Source organism: Rhinichthys klamathensis, unplaced genomic scaffold, assembly GCF_029890125.1.
Source record: "Rhinichthys klamathensis goyatoka isolate OS25496 unplaced genomic scaffold, OSU_Roscu_1.1 h1tg000036l_1, whole genome shotgun sequence".
Classification (NCBI taxonomy): domain Eukaryota; kingdom Metazoa; phylum Chordata; class Actinopteri; order Cypriniformes; family Leuciscidae; genus Rhinichthys; species Rhinichthys klamathensis.
In genome coordinates, this window is record NW_026606584.1 from 9554117 (window position 1) to 9581919 (window position 27803).

Sequence of the window (27803 nt, forward strand, 5' to 3'; positions counted from 1 at the left end):
CAGATACATTTTCAATTTTTATTTTCCTTTTTGGACAGTTTATTTTCCAGTGTTATCCATAATCATTTCCTTTGTCATTTTTGCATAATTCTTATAAGGCTATTACGAGGGCCATTGCTATGGTTTCAGACCAACCTGCATAGCAATTGGAAGACAAAAAAAGGGGCTGACACTGACCCATTAGCAAGAATGAGTAAAACATGACTTGACATTTCATTGGCACAAAATGGTCTCTTTTTTCACCCTTCCAAATATTAGAATCTTTAATAAACATGAATTCTGAATATCAAAAACTGAAATTAAAAAGAATAAACAGTTTAGTGTACGTTTTAGAGACTTTGGGAACCTTGGGACTTCTACTGCACAAGCAACTACATCCCTGGGACTTCCAAAGCAAATGGCAGTTTGAAAATACTTTTGTAGTGAAAGTCCCTCTTTTTTAAGTCAGAAAAGTTGTACAGGCTGCATGGAATCCTTTCCCAGAGTCAGAGAATCAGGGATGGGGACAGAGACGAGTGAAATGTCTGCAACAAAATGGCTACCCTAGGGAACGAGGCAAAAGTACAGCTGGTTACCCATTTCCTATGAATGAATCTGTCTTCAACCAGAAGCAACATCTTTCAGAGGTATACAGTATATTTTTCCCAAACCCCATTGCAAAGGCAACTATGAAACAGAGCAGCTTAATAAACCAAAAAAAAAAACCTTTGTAATGAAATAATGTTTTTGTAATAAGTAATATCAAAAATCACTTAAACCTGGATCATTACATATCTGAAGCATGGTCAGGAGTACTTTTGCTTTCCTTCAATTTGAGATTCGCTCTAAAAATGCAAACAGGTTGTCTCATTTCATACTAATTCAGGTGAACCTGGTAGAGATCACCCCTCATAAAGAGAACAATGTTTACCACCAGTTTTGTTTTTAAGGGTCACAGAGAATAAATCAAGACCCTTACTAGCAGAAGTAATTTGAGCAGAGGAACTGTGCTGATATACTGGGGATCAGAGGAAGTGGTCAGTCCACATCCAAATGGGTCAAATGAGGGATAATAGTAAGGGGGAAACCAGGAGGTTGCAACATAACCATTGAAGGACACACATTTTAAAAACGTTTGGGTCCCCATGGAGATGATCTTGCAGCAGCCACAGGTGCACCAAAACTGGGGAATTCCTCAGAGCTGCTCATATCCGGAGCCTGAAGCCAAAAACACAGATGACAACAGGTTCAATTCCTCTTAGTATTATGCACAAATCTATGGCTCAATTTCAGTCATTTACTCAGCAGCAGATTCTCACTCAAGACATAACATTGGTTTACCGGTGCACTGCCAGTGGTCCAAGGAGCCTCCCGCACAACAAAGCCCTTGGATGGGCCACGAGGTTCATCCATGCTGGAGGCAGTGGAACCAGAAGGCTTCATATAGGCCATTTTGGCTTCATTTTCAACTACGTCGGCCAACTAAGGGTAAAGAAAAACACATGTTTACAAATTTAGTACTTTAAAATTAATAACTTTTAATAAAGTCTTCTTCTGCCAAAGTATAGCATAATCTTACATATTCCTCCTCCAGGTTCAGAAGGTGATCAATGGCTTCATCAACCTGCTCTGGACGGCCAGTCACAGTCACTAAATTTGGATCTGCAGCTCCACTCTGAGGGAACCGAACATCAACCTGGAAAATACAAAACAATATATAGAATATGTACAAACGTTTATTAAAAGTGCATATATAAAAAGAAAAAACAACTTTCAAAATAGAAGTCAAATACTTGGTCCTAAAAAGATGACACCACCACCATCTCACCTTAAACTCATCCATGATCTTGCGGATTCCCTTGCCACGTGCCCCTATGATGCGAGCGTGGACTCTGCTGTCCAGGGTGATGTCTTCAGAGATCATTTCCTCCAGTTCACCCACTATAGCCTGAATAGCATCACGTGCCGCCACAGCATTTTGCTCATAGCCAGTAATGGTAATCTGATCCTAAAAGACCAAAAATAAATAAATGGCATGTTTTCAAAGAAATAAGCTTTTGCTTTATCAGTTTTTAGGCTCCAGCCTGTTACCTGGTTCTCATCATTTTTCTCTGGAAACTGAATGTTGACCTCATGCTCATTGCGGATTTGGGTGATAATGGCGCCTTTGCGTCCAATAATCTTGGGGTGATACTTGGGATCCACAGTGATGGTCAGCTTGAAGCTCCTGAGAGCCTGCAGACAAAAAAAAAATATTATACAATAACTAAATTATATACACGAGTAATTATATTATAGAGTGGAAATCATTTGAACAGTGTTTCATTTGTAACTCAGATTTCAAACTCACTCGATCCTCCTGTTCAGCCTGTAGCTCTTTGACACGCTCAAGAAGACCCTCTTTAGCGCGGTCAAGGTGGGAGGCCAGGCCAGTAATGGAGATAATGTGAGACTGTAACTCATGAGCAGGCACTTGAATATTAACCTGTAAGAAAATATATTTGTCAGGAATGACAGGTCTAATATGCTGTAAAAAAAATAAAATAAATATATATATATATATACATACACACACTGCATATCTAAACACTTCTCTAGGTTTATAATTCAACTGAAATCAGCTGTAAAGAGACCAACCTCAAACTCATCCATCATCTTGCGAATTCCACTTCCTTTTTGGCCAATGATGTAACGATGAAGCTCAAAAGGCACTTCCACCGCAATGGTCACAGGAACCAAAGCCTACACGACAAATATTGTTCAAACAATCAACAAAATGCAACCAAATACACAAATCAGAACTGTGTACAATGGAAATGACAGTCGCACCTTTAGCGCCTCAACAGCAGCTTCACATCTCTCTTTGCGGCCAGAGAGCACAATGACATCACACTTCTTTGGGGCCAAAGGATCAGCAGGTTCTTTCACCTCTCCATTGGCTTCTCCATTCTCCTGAACTGGAGCATCAGCTGATGGAGCTGAATAAACAAAGGCCACATCTTAGGCTTGCCATAGAAATTAATAACAGGCATGTAATTCTATTTGCATGTTCTGCAGAAAAAGACTGGATCATAGTGTATATGAAGATGAATGCAAAGCTATAAAAATAAAAAGTTACTTGAAGTTAAAGGGTAATGTTTTCCCCCTTAATGTACTCTTGTTAAATGTTAAAAGATTGAATTTTTGCTTGCCATTTAGTTGTTCAAAACAACAAAACAAACTTTGGATAAGTGTCTGCTGCATGCATAAATGTTCCAAGGGGCACAGAATGACTTCAAGGATCATGAATTGAGACAAATTTTCCTTGATCTTTTGGCATAAGAGGTCATTGTACTATAAAATTATCCTTTAAGTTTCAGAACTCAATTTCCTTGTTTGTCAAAAAACTTCAAAGCATTCATTGAAACCAAGCTCAGAAAAACGACTCGTTTCAGATTTGTCTCATTGGTCATGGGATGAAAGACCGCCTCTGCAGAAGATCACTAACGCCTACTTCAACATCGTCTCTTTAGCCCTGCCCATTGATTCACACATCATGTAGTAGTTAATTAGCCTGACTACGTCAGACTTCGTACTTCCGCTCAATTTCATTTCGCTTCTGTACTCAGTCTGAGACAGCGGCCTATCTCTCCGTTTTCCTCCGGCCTGAAAACAGCCGGCCAATCAACGAACAGAGGGCGGGCTGAAAGCCGTGACGTAGTCGCTAAGCGCCGAGTTTAAGATTAGGTTAGGGAAATCGAAAACGACCGCGGATATGGAGACGCGGATGCAATTCGCTCAGTTGTGGAGAATATACCCGGCATTAGCAAACTGAAGCCCGAACAAGAAGAGTGTGTATTAAACATTTTGAATGGAGGTATGTTGTGGCCCTACTCCCTTTGGGAAAAGTTTAATTTATCAACTATTACTGATCGTCAGCGAGAAACTGGGGAGCCTTTTGACAGGTCAGTGTCTCCTTTCTTTTCCAGGTCTTAAATATTGCCATGACATGCTGTAATCTTGCAATTAAGTTGCAGCATTTCCGACAGACTCGAGATGAACAAAGAGCTGTGTTTAACAGAACTAACTTTAATCCTAACTTTGACAGTTGGCTGCAAATATTTTTTTGTTTCTCTCTACTGTCAAATATCAGTTTAGAGGCCCTGATTGTACCGTGGATGCGTAGATTAACTTCGCATAATCTGCAAAAGTCGTTTACAGCCATGTTCACTCCGGTATTTCGCTCGCATCATCAAGTGTTTACAGCAGGTTTACAGTGGAAGTTCGATCATAGATTTGAGTTCGATGCATGATGTCTGTGGTTCGATGCGGCTGTGTCGGTGCATAACGTACGTCATATATAAACTTATCTGATTGGCTTACGGGTAACCAATGATTTTAAACTTCAGACAAGCGCCCCCTAGCGAGAGAGAAAACACTTCTCTATTATGCCATTCCAGACTATGTCTACGAAGCAAAGTGAAGTAGCAGAGTCTGGTATTACCAGGCTAGTAGTAAATATGAGACAGGTGCAAACACAGGATTACTCCAGCGTTTTATAGTGCCAAGTTGTGGAAAAAAAAGTCTTCGCATTGGCATCCTTGTGATTCTAAAATTAAGCAAGCGTGGATGAACTATTTTTAATGAAGTTCCAGTCAGATCGCGTCAGTAAGACACTTTGTTTGTTCGCTTCGTTTTACTGCGGATTCGTTTTTAACCGAGATACAGTTCAACGAAGGCTTTTCAGAGAGACAGAAAATAAAAGATGCGGTGCAGACTACTATATTGGATCCAACAGTGTCCAACATGTCGCAATACACAACTGTGAGTAAGTGTTTTTACCATGTGTCCCTATTGCTTTTTATGATATAGATCATTTGATATGTTCTGAGTATTTATATTGTAGCACCGCAGTCAAACTGAATAGTGATCGTTGTGATTTGCCGTTCCTTCCTTTGGCATTTACGGGGTTAATGCAGGGGATTCCCAGATACGGAAGAAGCTTTTGCTATTATTTTGAATTTGATCCACACCATTCACTGTAATCCTGAACAAAAGCTTAAGTGAGAGACATCCGTTTTGTCACAGGAAGACGTTACAACATGTTTCATTTAAAACTCGACACTGCAAATGACAATGTTTTTTTTTCTTTCGCTTCATCTAAAAGGATGAACTATGAATAGCCTATAAGAACAACAGTTCATTCATAATTCCGTTTACACAAAACGCAGCAAGTCTTCCTTTGTAAGAAGATATTTTTCAACAACGGAAGTTTTCAAAACTACTCCCAATGTGTAATGCCGGGGACATTGAAATTTATTTTAATATGTAAAACTGTTACCCAATCATAGCAGTTTACTTCCAAGTCTTGAATGCGGCACGCCCATCAAAACGGAGTGTTTCAAAGAGAGGGTCAAAAACAGGGTAGAAAATTGCTTATTACTTCTAAATTAGGATGTTTTTGATGTAAAAATCTTGATAACAAGTGGACCTCAGAGAACATAATATATATAAAAAGAAAAAAAGAAAAAGAAAAAAAAGAGTTCATGAGCAGTGTTAATTGATTTAGTTTAAGTCATAATCTTTTGAATAAAAGGCCATTTAGTTTGTCGTCATATTTTAGTCATCTGAATTGTTTTAGTCGACGAAATACAATAAATCTACTGTAGATTTAGTCGACTAAATCTACAGTAGATTTAGTCAACTAAAATCTAATGGGTTTTAGTTAAATTGTAATTCATTCATTTAGAATTTCTCTAAAATTTCCAAACCCATTATATACTTCTGGAGAAAACCTCTATTAACCTGATAATATGAATGATTTTAAAGTTTGAACATGCAATACAGACACAGATTTAACAGCTGTAACATAAAAAATAAAAAATAAAAATCTTAAAATGAAATAAAACGACTTCTCCTAAAGTAGAACACTGTCTTTTCAATGAATGATATATGCATTCTTTAAAACAACTTGCATAAATCATTCTTTATTCTTTCAAGCAGACATATTTATTTGTATAAATTAAATATAATTAATCCTTATTAAAGCTATTAAAGAGCAGAAAGAGCATTAATGAGCTTTTTCTTTTGTTGTTTGATTAATATTAAGGGGACAGACTGCATTCGGTTTATTACGCACTGTAAAACCAAATGTCCGCGGATCCAATTGCACTGATCCAGATCCGATATTCTCACAACTGTTTACGTTCTGTAAAGACATTACTGACTGTTTACGTGAATACTCCAAAACGGACATTTAGACAATGTTGTTTGTATCTGTCCATTCAGACGCAAAAGAGAGCTTAATTCAGGACTCACGCGCTGTACAGCTCTCTATGTGCATGGCTGCACGCTTCTGGTATGTGCGCACAGAAAACCGTACCGAATACAGCTTTCTTTTGCGTCGTCACTCTTAATCAGATCTATCCATATGTATGATCTTCTCTTTCTCACAGACGTTTACATTTTTGAACGTTTTATGAGAAATGCATCCAGCGCATGCCAACTCATATCCCGCCAGGTAGATCAGCACGTTCTAATTCAAATGTGCGCATCTACCACAAACGCAGGACATCAGTTCTGACTGGATCTCTTCCCAAATCGTCCCTCCCTAACATTTTCGTCAGCGAATAAAAACTAGACGAAAATGTTATGGAGGGATCAATAGATGTGTCAAAGTTTTTGTCATTAAAAACTTTTTATTTAGTCATCTCATTTTCATTTGTGAAAAAATGTTGACGAAAACAATGAAGAAAATGATTCGTCAACAAAATTAACACTGTTCATGAGTCATGCCACCTTTAAGCATTTAAATTAATAACTTAACATTCAAATCTAACTTAAGATGCTTAAAAACCACACAAAAATCAATATGCAAACATTCGTTTTTGAAGAACACACTTCTTGAATACAGAACATACCTCACAAAACAAATCATGGATAATTTAATAAATAACTTCGTCAATTACAGCAGAAATAATGGAAAAAAGCTTCCCCACATCTTACCCTTATTGTTAGTTATACCAAATTGCCATCACTGGTGTGTAAATGTAAGTGTTAATGTGATATCACAACAATGAAGATTTCAAGATGAGCCATTTTGGTGTCTTATTGTACGAGGGAGAGTTGAGCCTTTTATTTCAAAAGATCAAGAAACATTTGATTTTCCCTGATATGGCCTTTTAATTATCGACAGTCACTGTGGTATTTACCTTGCTGGTCCTCTCTGTCTGGAAACTTGATCTGCACATTGTGGTCTTTAGTAATCTGCTGTATGCGAGAGCCCTTCGGCCCCATTATGGAGCGGTGGAACTTCTGAGTGATCACACACTCCATGGTCACTTGCGCATCCTGCAGATTTAGGAAATGTACAGTCGATTACCTCCTTAAAACGGCACAATAACTGCAGTTCTTTGAGATTGGAACTAGGGCTGTCGCGGTGAAGGAATTTCCCTTGCGGTAATGTTGAGTGGCTCAATAGCGCGATATGCGGTATTACCGCCATTTATTTATTTATTGATATTTATTGCTATATAAATACGTGTTATGATGTGGTCAGCATAGACAAACAATGTAACCGAAACTAAACAGAGTCTCTGCGCATTGAAAGACTGTCACTCAGCGCGCAGTTACATTGTTACGCCAACGGACTGTCTTTGAGTGAGTCATTAAACCGTTCATTGAACGAAAACGTTCAAAAAAGCTGATTTCTTAAATGATAGATGTAATGAAACAAGGTGTTAATTATTTTTTTAACTTTGAGCTCCACTTTTCAAGGCTCAGCTGGCCAGCAATGCTTCATTTTTGGGCAAAGCTGAAGCAATGCTTCACTATAGAGACCAATGGCATTGATTCAATGCGTGACTCGCTGCTTTCATCCCCACGGCTTCCTCGCGCTGTTCACACCGAACGCGAATTTAATTTGCGCGAGTAGATTACATACAAAGTCAATGCAAAGACGCGAATAGACGCATTCGCGCCGGGCGTTGCGAATGACGCGAATTGGGCGACGCATTTGCCGGGAATGTCTTCCGGGCGAGTTGAAAAATTTGAACTCGAGCGAATGTTCAAGCGTCTAACTAGACGCGATAGACGCGTATTTGACGCTCTATTCGCGTTCGGTGAGAACACACCATTAATGCTGACCAGCGCTGACGCCATTCATGGTAAATACCCTTACACGTTAAAAGGATGATACGACAAATATTTCGCTTTCCTTGGAAACGGCAACCTTTTCACGAACATGACTTGACTTCAAAGACAGGCGCAGGTAATCGCACGCGCTCAGTCGATCTCATTCACTGTCTGTTTAGGCTTAAGTCCAAATCCACGAAGCCTCTGATAAACAGTCTTGTTATCATTATTAACTTATTTAACATTCAATACACATGGTACGAACTACGAAGGGTGGCCTTATGAAAAAAGAAAACGCGGTTTGCGGTTGCTGCGGTTACTTGCATTCCTCTGCGGTTGGCCTGTCAGTAGCGCGGTACCGCAATATTGCGGTTATCGCGACAGCCCTAATTGGAACTGCATTCATTTATTGCAGATTACTACATCTACTCACCAAATCATCAATCAACTCCAGCATGCGTTTCTTGGCAGCCTCCACACAATCTTTGGCTCCCTTTAGGGTGACCTTATCACTCTGAGAGCCAGTTCGGGGGAAACTGACTATAACACCACCATACTCATCAGCGATGTCTCTCAGGACTTGGCCACGACGTGCCACAAAGAAACGATGGTGCTTGGGATCGACGATCATGGAATCCTCAACAACATTATCCTGATATCAGAAATATGAGAGCAAAAGGAAACCAGTCAGAAGATACGAATATTTTACTGATCATCACTGTTGTGGTTAAAATTGATGAACATTGGGACTAACCAAGCTCTTAATGAGTGCCTCCAGCTCCTTCTGTGCTTCTGCTACAGCTTCCTCTGTACCGATGACAGTGATCAGCTCCTGATCCTTATCTTCAGCAGTAGGGAAGATGATCCTGGCACCTGTGCTGTCCCGTACTTTGCGGATATTTGCACCTCCTTTTCCGATAAGGAACTTGTGGTATTCAGGTTTGGCACGAAGCTCAACTGTGTGGCTTTTAGTTTGCTATTAAAAAACAAGTTGATTAAAGTACATTAAAGGGGTGGTAAAATGGCATTTTCACAAGATGTAAAATAAATCTCTGATGTCCCCAGAGTGTGTGTGTGTGTGTGTGAAGTTTTAGCACAAAATACCCCACAGGTTTTTTTACATAGCATGTTAAAAGTTGTCACTTTTTGAGGGTTTGCAAAAACGCACCGTTTTGTGTCTGGCCCTTTAAATGCAAATGAGCTGCTGCAGAGGGCGGGGTTTCAAGAGCTGGTGTGTTAGCAGCTGTGATCAACTCACGCAGACACACTAAAATGACAAAAACTGTTTTGCCTTTAATGTTAAAACGGAGTCAGACAAAGATGGAGAGACTCAAGAAGAAGTGACATGTAGAATGCAACAGGATGTCTCTGAATGGTTAGTTGATGAATTTATGTTGCTGATGTGGAGTTAATTATCTTCAATTAGGATATTCTGTCATGGTAATCTATAAATCGCTCGTACAGGAGCTGTTGTGAGATACACACAGAGTGACTTTCTATTGCAAGTGAAAAGGATGCTAAAGTTTGAGCTGACTCACAAATGTACTCCTATACAACAACTTTTCCTCTCCTCAACATGGACTGCGTGTTCCCGGGGGCGGGGTTTATGTACATTTTAGGGTTAGTGATGTCACTAACCCTGGAGGAATGTCGTGTAGTCCCTACCAGCCGTTTGTTGTAGTCCTTTTCTTTAAAAGCAAATATCTTCCTTTGCTTTGAACTTTGAGCATAAACAACATCTGCAAATTTACAATGCTCTAAACACACTAACTAAAGTTAGAAAAGTGAAATCATAATCAACCACCCCTTTAAATTGTTTTAAGAGCAACAATCACTGGGCTTGTGTTAAAAGCAGATTGGATACTTGTACCAACAAAGCCTGTGCCCAAATAACATTCCAAGCATAACACCAGTATTACCGGCTTTAACTTTCAAGTTCTTCAAGGAAACCCATCCCTTCAAACATACCTTCTCTTCTGCCAGGGACAGCAGCTGTTTCTTGGCTTTCTCGACCTCCTCCGCTGGGCCTCTGATTGTCACTGCATCGATGCCAGAGCCCTCTGTTGGGAAATGGATATGCACACCACCACACTCCTCCATGATGGAACGCACAAAACGCCCCTTCGAACCAATTAGGGAATTGTGCAGTTTTGAGGGGATGGACACCTCCATCTCTGTAATATTCGCCTGCACAGATATTTGAGAACAAAGAATAAATTCTCTTCAATTCACATTCAAATACTATTCAAATGTTTGGGGTGTGTAATGTTTTTAAAAAAGTCTCTAATGCTCACCAAGGTTGCATTTATTTGAGCAAAAATAAAAGTAAAAACTATATTAACCGTTTTAAAAAATACAAAATTCTTACAGAGCCCAAACTTTTAAAATGCCCCAATTGTGGTATTTTAAAGGTTCCTAATTTTATTTTACTTTAGTTCTCCTACAATAGATTTACATGCATCCAAGGTCAAAACACTTTCATTTTCTCATAATATACACTGCACAGCACTGAAAACTGTTTGTTTGAAGATTCTGTCTCCAAACCCTCCCTTCGGAGAGCCTATTATGATCTGATTAATCAGATGGCCCAAGTATGTTCTACCGCTTGCAGAGTGTCAGAAACGAAACACCCATTACCATATCTAAAATTTCAGCTCCCAGAGGCTCCCTCAGCACTTGTATACACAGTGATATGAACAGTGACAATGGCGTCAGTTTTACTGTATCGTTTCAAGCCAGAATCCTTTTTCTTTTGATGTACAGAAATCTGTGTCTTCTCGACATGTCAACAACACTTCCAAGCCTCAGCTACAGTGTTTTGGCGGATCTAAGTAGACGTTTGCGGGCAGCCACTGAAGACCATAGTAGTGTTAATTTTGTCAGCTATTTTTACATTTAGTCTTAGTCCTGTGTCAAATGTACTTTTTAGTTTTCATCTTATTTAGTTAACCTTGTCTCGTTTTCATTCAATAAAGTTTTAGTCGACTAAAAGCCTGGGCAATTTAGTCTATTTTGTCAATGAAAAGTTAGTCATTTTCGTCATGCTGCATTATGGTTAAATTGATAATAGGCTAACGATTATTTTGCTTAAAATGATAAAAATCACAACAATTGTTTTAAATTCTTGAAATCTGGGAACCACAAGCATTAAAACTTGTAGCAGCTTGTTATACAAAAGCAAAGAGGTTTTAGTAATGCTTTTATTTTTTAACTACATTTTAGTCTCGTCAACAATATTGCATGTTGATACAGTCACAGTTATTGTTTAATGACGTTGGTGTCGTCTTAGTCATGGAAGAAAAGGTCAAAGAATATTTTTCTTCATATTTCTTTAACAAAATTAACACTAGACCATAGTCTGGCATTATGCAAATGTATTACAAACCTACGTAGGAATTATTGACGACTCGTTTAGGCAGTTCAGAATAGATTATTTGTTTTAGGAGACAATAACTATTTGATGTGCACTTTGATTTTTAAATCTTTGCCGACCTTTTCCATTCACAAACAGCTATATTACACACTGCATGAATGGTAACATTCGAAAAAGCGAAATAGGGACCTTTTAACAAATGTGATGGACACTTAACCTCACATTAAAGTTAAAAAAAAAAAAAAAAAAATTTTTAAAGCTCACCAGTTCTTTCTGAATGGCAAGGATTCTGGTTTTTGCTGCCTCACAGTTTGCCTTCTTCCCAGTGATGACAATCATTTCAGAGTTGCTGTTTTCCGCAGGCAGGTCAATCTTAGTGTTAGTCTCTTCACGAATCTAATAAAGAAAAAAGCGACAGTAAAGTAAAGTAAACACATCTGTGAATGGATGAACGTGTAAGTCTAAAAAGTAACTACTCACCTTCTTTATATTTGCTCCTCCTTTGCCAATTATGTTTTTGTGGAATTGCTTGAAAATGGGAACCGAGACAGCAAAGCTGTTCTCAACCTGGAAAAAGAACAAAAGTAGGCTAGTTTAAGAAAAGGCTAAAAATGTACCGTTATTTCACAGATTATTAAGCCCAAAACACAGAGCCTTTCAAACTCCATTGGATTGTGTGCACTAGCACAGGTGGTCAACATAGGTAATACAAAGTTTCATTCTTGTCCAGTGTCTGTTATTTATATTAGTTGACAGATACAATTGCCTTTGTATTCATTTAAACTAGAGCTCCATGCATTTCTTAATCCGGTCACACAAGCACTCGTCAATGTGGGAGTCTGTTGCAGCCAAATTTGCCAAAATTCATGTTGCACGCTGTACGCATACCCTCGTGTGTAAAAACTAAAGCATACTATGGGCTTTAAGGCCCATTTAGACCATAACTATATTGTTAACTTTAATTACAATAAGGAATAGGGAAGACCACACCACAGCAATAATATATTTGGAAACGCTTTCAGAATAACTTTTTTCAGCTGATTAAAAAAACTACACAAAACCAGCCAATCAAAATACACACCCAACTTTATCGTGGCAGACAACAGACCTGCTGCCTGTGCTATATAACATAAGATAACATGTATAATAAACTATGTAATTGTCCATTGTGTGGACGCTAATATAGTTATCACTCTATACTGTGCTTAGAACATGAAAGACATCAATCAGCTCCATTGCTTAGTAAGTGCACTGACCAGGGATTTCCAGGACTTTTACAAGATGGACAGTAAATAAACCAATCAATGTTTAGATGTTAAGTGGATCAAAACCATTGCCATTGTGTTTGTGTTCCTGATATATTGATTCACAATATCAGCAAAGGAGTAAAAAAGACACGGCAAGAGAAAATTCAGGAAAAATTACAAAAATGTGTTTACCATTTCAGCCACCACTTTCTGCATAAACTTTGCGCATTTTTCCACCTCAGTGCGAGGCCCACGCAGTTGTACAATGTCACTTTTCTGCGCTGGGTCAGGGAAGTTGATGATGACCTGAAAGTAAGGGGGAAGAAAGGTTATATCTCCCTTATATGTAAACAAAAACATGTGATTGGAAAAATAAACCATGCATCCCAAAACACTTACCTCAGGGAACTTATCCCGAACTTCCTTAATTTTCTCCCCTTTCTGTCCGATGATGGCTCGATGAAGACGCTGTTCAATGATCATGTCCTTTGTACGCTCATTCTCCTGTTGAAATCATGACATTCTTAGAGACTTTGGGTTATTTGCAGGAGTTGCCTGGCAACTATTGACTTAGAGGACTTTATACTCCGAGGCTGAAGAGCCTACAGATGTTTTTGTTTTTTTCCACCGACACACAAGCACCTGACTCCACTTTAAGAATTATGCAAACCAATTTACAGCAGACAGAAATTATAGAGTAAACCATTTAAGACAAACGCAACCGTTACACATATAACAAGTGGTTAACCCTAACCAAAAGAACACCGAAGAGAGAGCGGTAAACAGAGCCTTCTTTATTCAATTACAAATCCATCCAACTTGCCATGCGTGACGCTAGCTCCAGCAGCTCCTTCTTGGCCTCCTGCACACCCTGGGGGTCACCCTCGATACGGATAAGGTTACTCTTCTCATGGTCAGGTGGAATGCGGACTGACACTTTGTGCAGTTCCTTTATGCGGTTAACTGGGTGTGGAGAGAAAAGCACGTGTGTTATGTGTTTGCATAATATCGGATTGAAATTTCAGAACAGCTGTATACTCACTGTTTGCACCGCTTTTCCCAATTAAGTGTCGGTGGAACTTGGGGTCCACACTTATCTCAGTGTAGTCCATTCGATCAACCTATGAAAAACACATGAAAACCCAACCAAACTGTTTAGGACACATTGAGGGGAAAAAATAAAGCAATTGGAAGCCTATATGTGTCATGTAATAGGAAGATTAGTCTTACCAGATCCGTAACGATTTCTTGAATCTGGCCCTGTACTATCTGTACGTCTTTAGTGGGCCCCTCCAGCGTGATCTTGTCCTCACCCTCGGTGAACTCAATGTGCACCTGTTAATAAACAGAGCATTACAGGGTTAGTTCACCCAAAATGCCATCATTTACTCACCCTCATGTCATTACAAACCCATAAGATAATATATGTGTTCATCTGCAGAACACAAATGACAATATTTTAATAAAACCTGAGAGATTACTTTCCCTCCACTGAAAATCCATTCCACCAAAACTTTGACCCTTCAAAAAATTCATAAAGACCTAACATCGTAAAAGTAATCCATATAAATCAAGCGGTTTAAGCCAAGTCTTGTGAAGAGACGCAATCGATTATTTAATCTAGGCTTTTAATCACATTATGAACATAGATCAATGCACATGCATAGAGCACATCAAATATGGTCAATGGAAGTTCAAGGCTACTTGCTAGACGCACAAACTATTGAGGTTTGTTGTTCTACACTGTTTCCCCACCATTGACGTAATTTCCTGTCATTTGACAACGCTTCTCCGCCATTGACAATTGATCAATGATCATATATGAATAAAAGCTTAAATTAAATGTTCAAAGCAACTGCGATCTTGGAATAAATCACACAATTCATATAGATTATATATGGATAACTTTTAAAGGCACACTGTGGAACTTTTCAACCTTTATAATATATTACCAAAACCCATTGAGATGGTACATCGACTTACAATAGGTTGAATGACACGTCTGCCGAAGCCTGAAGGTGTCTGTATCGCTTTTACCAGCACTATGTAACTTCGGGTTTCGGGTAGGAACCCGAGCACAAAAAGAACTACAAAATTCGACCGCTTTACGGCATACGTCACTTCCCCCACCACCCCAACTTCCTCAAAATCTAACGTGAGAGCTCAACTCGCGTTTGATTGCCGGCGTCTGTTGTTGTCGTCATGACTGAATCAACAGCTACTCGGAAGAAAGCGAAGAAAGCAAAGATTTTGTCAGAGGAGACCAAAAAAAGAAAAAGGGAGAGTTTAAAATAAACATCGGCATAAGTGTATATATACTGTAATATTTACTGCGAATTCGTGTAACAAAACTGATATAAGTCACAACATACTGCCGTATACAAATGTAAATGTTTTTTTTCCTTTCAGCTCATATATGTTTGTATTTGTGTAAAAGGAAAAACAAACTGAAGACTACAAATAACGGAAATATGTAGTGAGTTATATCAGTTTTGTTACACGATTTCCCGACTACTCGATTTCATCTCCAACCCATTGCAAAGAGATCCTGAAGACGTTAATTGTTTGCTTCAGGTGTGTTTGATTAGGGTTGGAGATGAACTGTGCAGGACAGACGATCGGCAGGAGCAGGATTGGGCAACCCTTGTCAATGCGACTTACCTGATCAGACATTGTTTTCTGCGTATGCTACTTTTATTCAATTTGTTTTCTTTATAGGATTTATATTATTAATCTTATATTTATATTATTATTTTGGTCAGTAGTGAATCGATTAACTTTCTCCAACATACAAATCATCTGTTCATCTGGATCTGTTCATCTGTTATAGGACAACTTAGTTTGAATAAACAAGCAGACACTGATTAGCTACTGCCGTTTATTTAACATGAACAGCAAGACAACTAGAAGTGAATGTGCTTTCCATTAAATGTATCACACAGTAAACAAATCCTTAAAGGGATACTCCACCAGTTTTTCTTATTAAACTATGTTATTCCCTTAACTAAGACGAGTTGATACATACCTCTCTCGTCTCAGTGCGTGCACTATATCGCTCTGTATTGCCGCAAAACTATGTTAGCACTTAGCTTAGCCCATGCATTAAATATGGGCCAAGCAGAGAAGCGACCAAACACTTCCACGTTTTCCCTATGTAAACACAGTTACTCGAGTAGTGTAACTTGACCTGGGCTGGTGACACAAAATAAACCGTTGCGCTTTTCTAAGCGTTTAAAATTGATGACTATATTGTATGGCGGAATACCATAACAAGTGCTTTTGAACACTTCGACTTGGCGCAATAATATCTTCACTCGTGAAAAGTCCCGGCTCCCGCTTCCTCTCCCCCTCCCTCTGACATTTCCGTCAATACAACCAACGTGACTTTTACTACCTGTGCTGTGCTATTAGCAAACTGCAGATCATTTGCAATGGCGGACTTTGTAGATGATTATGACTTCTTTGTAGAAGACCCAGAGCCATATCTGTTTGAACCCGAGTACACAGAGGAGGAATTAGCTCTTATGGACCGTGAGAGGGAAAGATATGATCCAGAACAGACCGGAGCTTTCCCGAAAGCAGCTAACCAAGCTCTCCGCTGTATGTGGTGTGTTGGAATTCGGTGAAAAATGACAGCACTATGTACATTCTCCTTATTTTCACAACCCTTTACGATGCACGTTTTAACCATGATTGTATACAAACTAGCTTCCAACAACCTGTTACTTCGTCAACTCCGCTCAAACTACTACTACCGGCGCATGTCACGTTGGTTGTATTGACGGAAATGAGAGGGAGGGGGAGAGGAAGCGGGAGCCGGGACTTTTCACGAGTGAAGATATTATTGCGCCAAGTCGAAGTGCTCAAAAGCACTTGTTATGGTATTCCGCCATACAATATAGTCATCAATTTTAAACGCTTAGAAAAGCGCAACGGTTTATTTTGTGTCACCAGCCCAGGTCAAGTTACACTACTCGAGTAACTGTGTTTACATAGGGAAAACGTGGAAGTGTTTGGTCGCTTCTCTGCTTGGCCCATATTTAATGCATGGGCTAAGCTAAGTGCTAACATAGTTTTGCGGCAATACAGAGCGATATAGTGCACGCACTGAGACGAGAGAGGTATGTATCAACTCGTCTTAGTTAAGGGAATAACATAGTTTAATAAGAAAAACTGGTGGAGTATCCCTTTAACAAACAAAACAAACAAACGTTGCAATGAACGTGCTTTGTTTTAAATAAAATCACACACAGTAAACAAAACCTTAACGAAAAAACCTTGGAATGAACTTTGCAATTTAGACGCGCAAACTGCGTGCCGGTGCGGTGAGACGTGCATGCTCGGGCAGATTCGGCTTGAAGTCGGTCATCCTCGGACGCGGCACCGCGCGCGCTGTTACAAAAAAAGCCGTGCACACAGCCAAGCCAAATGGGGTCTTGCCGGTCTTGCGCACCGAACGCGTCATTTTTGCCGCGCGCACCTTCGCGCTCGTGCGGACGCGTCGAGTATAAACAAGGCTTTACTCCGTGTCAGCGCGCGCTCTGATCGGTAAAGGTGCACAGACCTCTCCCGAATCATCTCCAGCAGTAGCAGCCTCCGTTTCCCTCTTAAGCTGATATTAGTATTTAAACATTCTCTATGATAAAAAATGTTTGTAAAAAATATTTTAATAGCACGGTTTTGGCGGTTATAGAGTTCTAATGACGGTGTTCAACTATAACCGTCGGTCTCATGGTTATATAATAACTGTCACAGCCCTACGCAAAACCGTGCAAATTACACTTTATTCTCAAAATGCTAATGTTAACAACGTAAGCAAGCATTGCGTGACTACATGTAATGTCCTTCCGATATGTATCCTTGTTTTCGCATGGGTCCGGTTGCAGTCTCTTTTTTTCTGTAGCCACTCCGAACCTGAATCTGTTGTCACTGGTGATTGTCGTTTGAACCTTTCTGGATCCGCCATCAAATTAATAAGTAGGGATGTCCCGATCAGGTTTTTTTGCCCTCGAGTCCGAGTCAGAGTCATTTGATTTTGAGTATCTACCGATACGGAGTCCCGATCCGATACTTATATAATAAAAAAAAAAAGAATAAAGAACAGAGAAAAAAACAGATCCAGGATGTTCCTCATTTTTTATTTAATTCACCTTATTTTAACATTCAACAACTCTGTTAAAGCTGCAGTCCGTATCTTTTCCTCTTTGTCGCCATCTCTCTGTTCGAAATCTGTAACTGCAGTGATTCGCGGAATTATTATCTTTACGTGGGTTGTAAATCGGCATGAAACAGCGCGGATAAACACAGTGCTTTGAGGCGAGTGCTGCTGTCAGTCACGCGCTGTGTGGATACTGTCATACAGAATCACAGATTCACTTTTTGAAAGTTTGACCAACATAAGAATTTTCATAAGAAAATGTCTTCTGAACAAGTAAGTAAAATCCATTTTTGTTCTGACCAACTAAGGGGGAAAAAGCATTCGACATGATAAGCTTCGTTAGATTTAATCAACGCGATTTACAGCAACCGTGCAAATTATAGCCTACTTTGTTCTCAAATTGTTCATGTTAACAACATCAGCATTGCGTGACTAATGTTAAATTGAATGTGTTTTATGGTTACCTGTGTATGGTTACCTGTGTAGTTCAGAATTCATATTCTCCATAATAGCAAAACGAGAAAGGCACAACAAAGGAAACTCCATAACTGTGTGAATTAAGAAAACGTACTGTTACACGATTTAACTATTGAAATGTCTTACTTGTTCAGCAGAAAAAAACGTCTCTTCTTCCGTTTTGAACCCCTTCAAAACACGGAGTTCACGCACTTTTCAAAAGCCCCGCCAATGTTTAAATCCTTGTGTTCGCATGAGACGGTTTCTTTCTCTTTCTCTAGCCACCTTAAATCCGAAGTACGAAGTCTTTTGGGTTTTATAACTGCTGAATCTCCAGTTGACACTGATGATTGTTGTTTGGATCTTTCTGGATGCCATAAGTTTAATTATGTAAAGTGCTGCGAGAAAAGCCTATACATCTAAACATCTCGTCACGCGCAGTATAGCCGGCTAGCCGAAACTCCTTTATGTGTACGGGTGTGACGTAATGACGCAAAGACATGCTCGAATTTCCCGCGGAAACCCACCAGTACCACTGGAATTAAAATCATTATTACAAGCTAACCGTTTTGAATCTAGCTATGGCAAGCAGATAGTTTTGACCACTGGCAGAATATGTTTTTTTTAATATAATTATTTTGGATTATTTTTAACTTAAAAAAAGTTACGGACTGGAGCTTTAACAAACAGAGCACTTCTGTGAGGTAGCTTGAACAATCAAGTAATAAATAACATAAAATCTTCACTTTTGGACTTTAGTGCAACAGTAAATATAGAAAAATGTCCTATTTATTAAAAGAAAAACTATTTTTAAATAAGTTTGAGTTTTCCTACATCTTGAAACTTTCAGGTTTATAAATGGGGGTAATCTTTGAAGGATGAACAAATAATGTTTTGGTAATCACATTAAAAATAACATTTAAATATATATTTATATAATATTTGAGTTTTGAAGTGCAACATTAAATCCATGTTCATTCTCGGCACAATGTTTATCCTGGTTCCCACGTCAGCGCTGTTTGATCTAATAGAGGTCTACGGTTAATAACGGAGAAATGTGAATGCTTCTCACTAGATCTCGCAGCAATGTTATTACTTCAGTGGCGAATTCAAATGTTTTCTTCACTGGATCTCAGTCTTAGCCAAGTGTCGCTTGATCGCGCTGCACAGATGTTGCTGGTCCGAACTAATAAATGGTCCGTTAAGCACAATATAATGAGAAGCGCAGTTTCGTTCCGCTTTCATTACGTTTGCCATTTGATGTTGTGCAACGTTGTGGTGATCGCGCCAGCGCGGATTTTGTCTGCAGCAAAAATGGTCCTCGGAATCGTTCGGTTTGTATGCGTACCGAACCGGAAGCCTCGTACCGAAACGGTTCAATAATTACGAATACATGTACCGTTACACCCCTAACTTACATATATCCGAGTCCTGATCGGGAGGTCAGATTCCGATCGAGTCTGAAACCACGTGATCGGGCCCGATTTCCGATCGCGTGATCGGATCGGGACATCCCTATTAATAGGTTTAATTATATCAAGTGCTGTGAGAAAAGGCTATAAATCTCCACCTCCAACATCCTCACACGCAATATAACCTACTAGCCGAGACTCCTTTATGTGTACAGATGTGACATAATGACGCAAAGACATGCTCGAATCTCCCGTGGAAATCCACCAGTACCAGGCCATCCTTAAAAATATTTTGGTTTGCAGTAACAGCAAAAAAAAAAAAGGGTCGGTAGGTAGGTCTATTTTTTTTTTTTCAAGATTCAATGTAAAAAAAAGGGATAATTTTGGTCATGGTGATTACGTCGGTATGAATTTAAACAAATTTACATATCGTGACGTCACTGACTGGGTCTTCAACCCATGCCTTCGGGTGCACCATTGCGAACCTCATTCTGATACAGGTTATAGACCACAAACAATTTGAAATCTTTGTCAAAGAAACATATTTATTGCATTAATTCCAGCTGCATTCATTTGGAAAAAAAATAACCCATTAGATTTCAATAAAAGTGGATTTTCAGAGGGAAACAAATAAATTAAAATGACTAATCTCACCAGCGCCGCGCCGACCAATAAAACAGCGTGTTTGGCACCATTCGTTTATATTTGACCCATACTGTTACAAGCCCCCTTTCTGGTCTAGGGGCAGGAAAGGAGGGTAACAAAAAGTTGCAGGGAAAGAGTGAGAGATTTGACCCATAAACATCTGCTATTATTAACGGAAATCAGTGAGGCCAAATGGCTAGGCGCATTGTAGAAACTATAGGCCTATTAAGTATTAGTCCTCCTGACATATTATGGAATGGTCGATTTTCTTTTGTGCTATTTAGTACATTTCGGTATGGGATGTGCTGTTTTATTGGTCAGCGCGGCGCTGGTGAGATTAGTTGGCGCCGCGCTGACCATTGGCTGGCGCAAGCAAACACTTCTCCCAGCGCTGTCGAGTCTGTCGCGACTCGGTCCATTGAGCCACGCAGATTACAAGTCAGCGCAGCGCGAACTCTGTAACACCGCGCCGTTTGTCCCACTTTCGGTGTGTTTGGCTTCCCACACTTATGTGTTTGTTTGTCAGAGCCTGCAGTTGCTGTGTGACGCGCGTTTGCGGTGGGCATATCATGACGAGCTGGACGCGCTCCGAGAAAAGACCGTTAACATCGATTCCCTAATCTCCTATTCCCTATTTGACCATTAAGAATTTCGAATAATGAGCGACTAAATGTAGGCTCATACAGACGTATTTCACAAGCAGCCGCGCCGCAGCCATCATCACCAAGCGCGAACCATTGACAGTGAATGAAACGAAGCGAACGCACAGGCCATAGTGTGACATGCGTAAACCAATGGTGTAAACATAATCATAATAGATGACGCCACGGGTTTTTATTTAAAAAAAAGAACGTAGCCAATGCAATTTATATTCACAATACTTACTATAATTTATATTATTTTATTGCATTTGTATTAGTTGTTTGAAGAGTAAAAAAAAAAATCGGTCGGTCTTAATGCAAGTTTACAACCGGCAAGTCGGTCGGACTAAAAGGGGAAAAAAATAAATAATTGGGTCGGTCCTAATTTGACAGGGTCGGTCGGGTTACGGCAAACAAGAATATTTTTAAGGATGGCCCCACTGGAATTAAAAACATTATTACAAGCTTACCGCTTTGAATCGAGCTAAGGCAAGCAGATAGTTTTGAACACTGGCTGGTTATGTATTTCCTCAAATATGTATTTTGGATAATTTTTAACCCAAAAAAGAGCTACGGACTGCAGCTTTAATATAGGAATTAAAAACATTTTAGGGGATTTTTCCTTTAATGCAGTTCTTGATCTGAGTGTATTTAGCAACTCATCAGTAGCAACAGAGAACAAGTAAAAGCTCATACTGTTGCTTCCAGGCTATGTATCATTTTATCAGACTTATTTGAAATGATTAATGTATCTGCAACTATGGTGTGCTTCTTGGCTCATGCCCCATGTCATTCTGAACTACCTGTGCTGGTTGATGCAATTACTGCAACCTTTGAACAGTCACTTTGACATGTAACTGGTCAAAAACATCTGGTGACAATGACCAACATCTACACATGCCCCTCACGGAGCAAAACGAAGGATATTCAGGCCATGCACTCTGATGTGATTAGGGAAAAGTTGACTCGCCTTAGGCATTTGCTGCGTGATCTTTGCCAGATTCTGTCCTTTCTTGCCAATAATGAAACGATGAAGCCAAGAGGGAGCAGAGACTGAGGACACAGTGTAGCTGTTAGCCTGTGCAGAGAGAGCAAGGGTCAAAGGTTACACAGTCAAATTGATAGCCCTTCTACCGTTACATTTTTAATGCATTTCCTAAATTAAATCAAAAAGAGAAAAGCGCAAAAGGAGCTTGAGGGAAAGAATTCTTGTACGGAAACATAGGCGGAGGAAAACAGTCTTGTTTACCTTGGCATACACTTCAGTGAGTGCCTGGCCCAGCCGGTCTGGCTCCCCACGCAGGATTACTGTCTCTGAGCTGCTGTCGAGGGATGGGATCTCGACCGAGACGCCGGTCCTGTCCAGGATCTCTTGCAGGGTGTTACCCTTAGGCCCAATCACATACTTATGCTGAGATTTCTTCACCTCCACTGCAATAGTGGTTGCATTCTTCTTCTGAAAGCAGCAAAACATCTTCCTCAGTCGCTTTCAGGTTTATCATTACTCATTTCACATGGATATGCAGTCCAGTGAGTTTCATCGGCATACTGTGGATTTGGAAAAGTCAATAAAACTCCATTAATTATTCTGTCATTGCTTACCTTCTCCTCATAAATCTTCTTGATCTTGGCCAAGGCCAGGGCCACCTGCTCTTTTTCCCCAGTGATGACAATCTCAGTTTTGTTCACACTGGGTGGAGGGACATTAATGCGGGCTCCCGTCTCCTGCATCAATTCCCCCACCAGCTTGCTATAAGCTCCAGTGAGGAAGGGGTGGAACACCTTTTCAATGTTAATTCTCTCCACAGCACGCTTATCCTGCAATTTATTGAAAACATAATCACCACCACCATCTTTTAGATTGAATCTGATACATAACTGTGTGATAACAGAGTTAAACAAAAAATGGAATAAGGTTCCAGACCTGCTCAGCAGAGATGAGCAGGATCTCATGCTTGGCCTTCTCCAAGCCTTCCTTGGTTCCAGAGATCTTGATCAGGTTACTGGGGTCTTCGGGTCTAGGGATCTGGATCTTGGTGGCAGTCTTCAGCTCGAGCTCCTGCAGCTTCTCCCCATTCTTGCCGATGACAAAGCGATGATGTTCTTTGGGGATGGCCACAGTAGCTGAAGCCTGTTGTAAAGTTATTAACAGGAGTTACTAGGGATATACAACCATTTTATTCTGGGAGATACCGACAAGCTGACAAGTTATTTTCATGACCAATAGCAATAAATTGTCAATTAAAATTGTATGCCATCATCTAAATAAATGTTTAAACATAAAAACTAAAAAGTAAGTGCTTAAAGAGTACAAGTGAAACGGATATTCACTTAGAAATTTGCTAAACATAACTTTTTTTAAATTAGTGTTTTAAAGATTAGCGAGCTTAACCAGCGGCATATGATGGTAACGAAAACTTACATTTAAAAAGAGAGCAAATTAGCGCACAATTAAATAGACCGTTTTTTTCTGATGCTGATAACCAATATAATGCCAAAATCTTGTGCCTTTCTACAAGCTGCCCAAAACATGTTAGAAGCATAAAAATTATATTACCTGAGTCTGCAGTCGGGACACAATCTCTTTGCGGGCTTTCATGACAGCGTCATGTTTCCCAGAGACCATTATGGAGAGGCCTTGGTCTTTAGCCATGGAGAGTTCCAGGTGGGCTCCAGTCTTGTGCATGATGTCAAGACACACTTTAGCCTGGTCTCCTTCTCCAAACTGGTTTATGTCCTTGTACTTGCGCTCTTCCAGAGGCACATGGAAAACCTGTATTTATCCAAGCGGAAAACAGTCAAACCAATAACCATTCCCCAGGTAAAATAGTGACTGTAACTAGCTCGACCGCCATACCTGGGTAATTATTGAGGACTTGAGAGGTTTGAGTTTAGTCGTCCAGGCATTTCCAGTCTCCTGTACCCCCTCTGGCAAAGGCTTTTCAGGCAGAGGGGGAAAGGCATCCTTGTAGGTGGGGAGGCTATCCTCCTCTTCAACACCGCTAGTGCCCGCCACAGCAGCTAACAGGGAAGAGAGCTACAACGTTCAACATTCATGTTGCCAGAGAATGGTTACGGACAAGTCAAAATGACCAAAACCCCCATTTACCTTTGACCTGCTCTGGCAGAAGGCCACTGCGATGCTCATTAAAGCTTTCTTGCGTAAGTACAGCGACTGAGCTCATGGTCGAAATCCCACGTTTACACGGAGTCCGAGTGTGCCACTAGGAGAGGAAGAGTTCAGGTGATTACTACATAAAAAGGAAGTGCCTGGCTGAAGTTACGACCAAGACAAAACAAAATACAACCTGGCAGTTAAGAAATGAACTATTTGTCAACATGGGTGGAGCTTATACCTTTTCACGATAACAGATTAAAGTCAGCACCATGACATTCACACCAAAATGTAAATGAATGTTATTGATTTTATTGTGACTGATTCATCCAAGTAAGTTTCATTAAAAAAAAAAAATTTCATAACTCGATTTTCCAGTGAAATTACAGACTTCTCTCTGGTGACATAAGTGAGACTTCTCCAATCATTTACTCCACTTAAACCCTGCCCCTTTCTTCCATTCAGCCTCCATCCAATCAAAAACAAATGATAGAACCAAGTCACCACTCACCACCCAAATCTTTTTCGATAATCATTTTCACTCTCAAAAACAATACAGAAAAAAGATGTCGCTACTTCAGATTTCATCGCAACTATTAGAAATGGGAAAAACCTATATTTTGGATATTAAAGGGGTGATGAACTGAGAAATCAAATTTTCCTTGAGCTTTTGACATCTAAGAGGTCATCAAATTATAAGAATATCCTGTAAGTTTCAGAACTGAAAACGTCCTTGTTAGTCCAATAAAAGCTTTTGACACCAGGCTCAGCAAACGACTCGTTTTTCAAAGTGGGGAACTATGACGACAAAGAGGATAAAACACCACCCCCGCAGAAGATCAACACCTACTTCAACACGGCCGGTTTAGCCCCGCCCACCGATTCGCGCATTACACGAAACTCATTATAATATGCAAAACTGTTATCCACTCAAAGCAGTGGGCGTTTACTTCCAAGTCTTCAATGCGAGACGCCCATAAAAACCAAACGTTTTAGAGCTAGGCTCAAAACTAGGGTAGAAAATAGCCTATTACTTATTCATTTTGAAGTTTTTGAATGTAATAACCAAGCGAACGTCATAAGTTGACCTCAGACAACAATATAAAACAATTTAAAAAGCCAGTTCATGACCCCTTTAACTTTTGGTTTGTTCAGAGCAAAATAAGTGAACATTGTCTGTATGAGCAAATTTAAAACACTGTTTAAGGACTTGGGTAGAAGGTCAAAGTTGCCCGTCTGTTACCTTGGACAAGGGCTAATTCTAAGCCATGGAGTTAGATGAACGAGCTCTAAAGCTAAGAGGATTTCCCCACTAACCCTTATTTGTTGTACCCCTAGCATGCATGGCAGCAAAAATATATATATATTTTTTTTATCTACTTCGTAAATAAAAGTTCCACAAAGCACGCACGCATTTAATTGAAAACATGCACGCCACACCTCAGTGAAACGTCTACTTGGCAGACAGTTCTCCTACTCCGCACAGGACTGCGAGGAAACTAAAAAGACAAGAACATAAAAGCTGAGGCTACTGTTACAGCCATGCAGCCTTGAGTCATGAAAGACCACTTATATTCGCTGCTGAAATTCCAATGTCAAAGACTTGCACGGCTCTTCAAGAGTAGGTAGCAAAAATGGTGTGCAGAAATTATACAGTAAAAATGGAAGACTATAGATGGACTAACCCTTGGGATAATTGGCTAATCACTCTTGTATTAAGTCATACAACATTCCTTCCAGTTCACTGTGACAATCTGGCCCCTCAACCCCCCAAAAATGCAAACTCCAAACCTCTCTACACAGTACAAGGCTGTTTTAATGTGCTTCTCTCTGCATACCCCTTCCAGGGCCTCTTCCTCTACAGGCCTCCTAAAGACTTGGACCCAGAGGCTAAACACATACATACAGCTCCTCAAGGCACATCGAAAGCACTCCAGGGGAGCTGATCCACAAACCGAACACTAAAAAATCCTTCAGATGCTCAAATTACATTTAATCATATGACCACTCATAAGATTCGATCTTAATGATCACAGCACACAACTTGTGATCCCATGGCTACAAACAAGACAAACAAGAATCTTGCAGTTCAAAGCAAACATTAGGCCTGTCAGCAAATGAATCTAGTAGAAACAAAGGCGGTGGTCAATGATCTTACCAGCTAAATGGTCAGTTACCAGTTAATCCGTCCTGTAAAGCTGCCCGTTCGTATCAGCCTGCCAGCTTTTGCCTAAGACAAAACATAATCAAGGGAGAAATGGGGGGGGATCAGACTGTCACTGATGATGCAAAACCACTTTAGTTTGCCAGAACTTAGTTACACGTGGCATGATTTGTTTGCATTTCATTTGACCTTGCATAATTCTTATTTAAATACATGCAAATGTGACTCATTAAATCTGGAAATGGGCACTAAAAGACTGATCAATCCGGTTCAGTCACCTACTTGTGATCCACGTTCACGAATTTCAAATTATTAAATCATAACCATGCTTAAAAGATACATTAAATATACTCGCAAGCATGTGTATAAATACTTAAAATAGGCAAAATTAAACAAAAAAATAAATGCATGTCTTTAAGTGTTGAAATGGCCCTCTCGCGTCTTGCTAACGTGGCCATTCCTGCGTATGTCAGATTTAAATATGGCGGATTTACATCCGAATTTCTCTCAGAATGACACAAAAAGGGGAACTGGGAAAATAGCTCAATGTATATTTAATAAACACAATGTTTTGGGTGTATAAAAAAACGACTTTTGTATGTAAAATCTTCACAGCGCTGCTACATGCGCGTTACGTCAACTCATGACACGCCATGCTAACGGCTAATGGAGTAGGAAAAAAGGATTTCTCGTTTAACACTTAATTTCTCAACAATTCACATCTAGAAACATTTAAAATCCCGGGAGAGGTTGATTGGTATATATTTAATGGAATTAGTGGTGTCTGTCGTTGTAAGATACGCCAGTTTTTGTGGTTTGCGGAGATGAAAAACTTGTCCTGGCTAGACACCAACTCCAGTAAACTTTGAGCTGCGCTTGCGCGATAGTGACACGTACACCAGCTAGCGCAAGCGCTAACACACTGGATTAGGAAAACTTTACTCTTATTGATCCCTTATAACCTAATACTCCGAGATTGACAACGCCTAACAAGTATGCACTAAAAACACGACCTTTGCTGATGGCCGAGTGTAAATGTTAATTCAAGATCAGCATTAATGACTGTCCACACAAAGTCCACGTAGGCATTAGATCAAAGGGTGAAACAGTGGGGAGAAATTGACATGGAGTCGAGCCAGAGCACATTTGCACGGCAGAACGTTCCCCTAACGATGTACGTGTATCAGAAGTCAAGAATGAGTAAAGCAGATGTTCGGATGTATAACATATACTGATTGATTTGCAGAATGAGGAGTGACTTACTTGTGTTTGTGTTCCCGTCTGCCCTGTGTGGTGCAGAAGCTTGTAGTGAAACTCCACTGGCGAAAGGGAGGAGCAGCAGCCTGTGAGTTATAAAGCTCAAGTCTCCTCCAATCACATTCCCTCACGTCACTGCCCGTGCAGATCATGCATTTCTCCGGTCTGGAGAGGGTCTGGTTGAGGTGTCATTGTTATTTCTCTGTATTTTTTTTTTATCTTTCTCTTTCCTTTTCATTGTATG

General features: G+C 39.9%; 1 protein-coding gene across 1 annotated transcript; it reads right to left on the reverse strand.

The window, feature by feature from the left end:
- On the reverse strand, positions 1-27717 carry hdlbpa (high density lipoprotein binding protein a). Its single transcript, XM_056246268.1, has 28 exons — positions 27566-27717; positions 26297-26368; positions 24133-24247; positions 23881-24044; positions 23581-23796; positions 22948-23154; positions 22626-22841; positions 22273-22479; positions 21994-22101; positions 13942-14046; positions 13754-13832; positions 13535-13674; positions 13111-13215; positions 12904-13017; positions 11945-12031; positions 11729-11860; positions 10060-10278; positions 8846-9067; positions 8525-8743; positions 7170-7308; positions 2809-2957; positions 2617-2721; positions 2330-2464; positions 2071-2214; positions 1808-1987; positions 1559-1675; positions 1321-1461; positions 1-1197 (listed from the first exon to the last, which is right to left on the reverse strand). Exons 3-28 carry the CDS (start codon positions 24206-24208, stop codon positions 1105-1107), a joined length of 3819 nt encoding a protein of 1272 aa, XP_056102243.1. The 5' UTR covers positions 24209-24247; positions 26297-26368; positions 27566-27717; the 3' UTR covers positions 1-1104.
- Positions 27718-27803: the final 86 nt, after the last annotated feature.

Excerpts from the sequence above, each read along its gene's own strand:
- hdlbpa (XM_056246268.1), bottom strand. The coding sequence starts at position 24,208 with ATGAGCTCAGTCGCTGTACTTACGCAAGAAAGCTTTAATGAGCATCGC. Across the intron at positions 23,155-23,580 it reads TGTCCCGACTGCAGACTCAG|GCTTCAGCTACTGTGGCCAT; the intron begins GTAATATAATTT and ends ACTTTACAACAG. Across the intron at positions 13,675-13,753 it reads TGGGAAAAGCGGTGCAAACA|TTAACCGCATAAAGGAACTG; the intron begins GTGAGTATACAG and ends CTCCACACCCAG.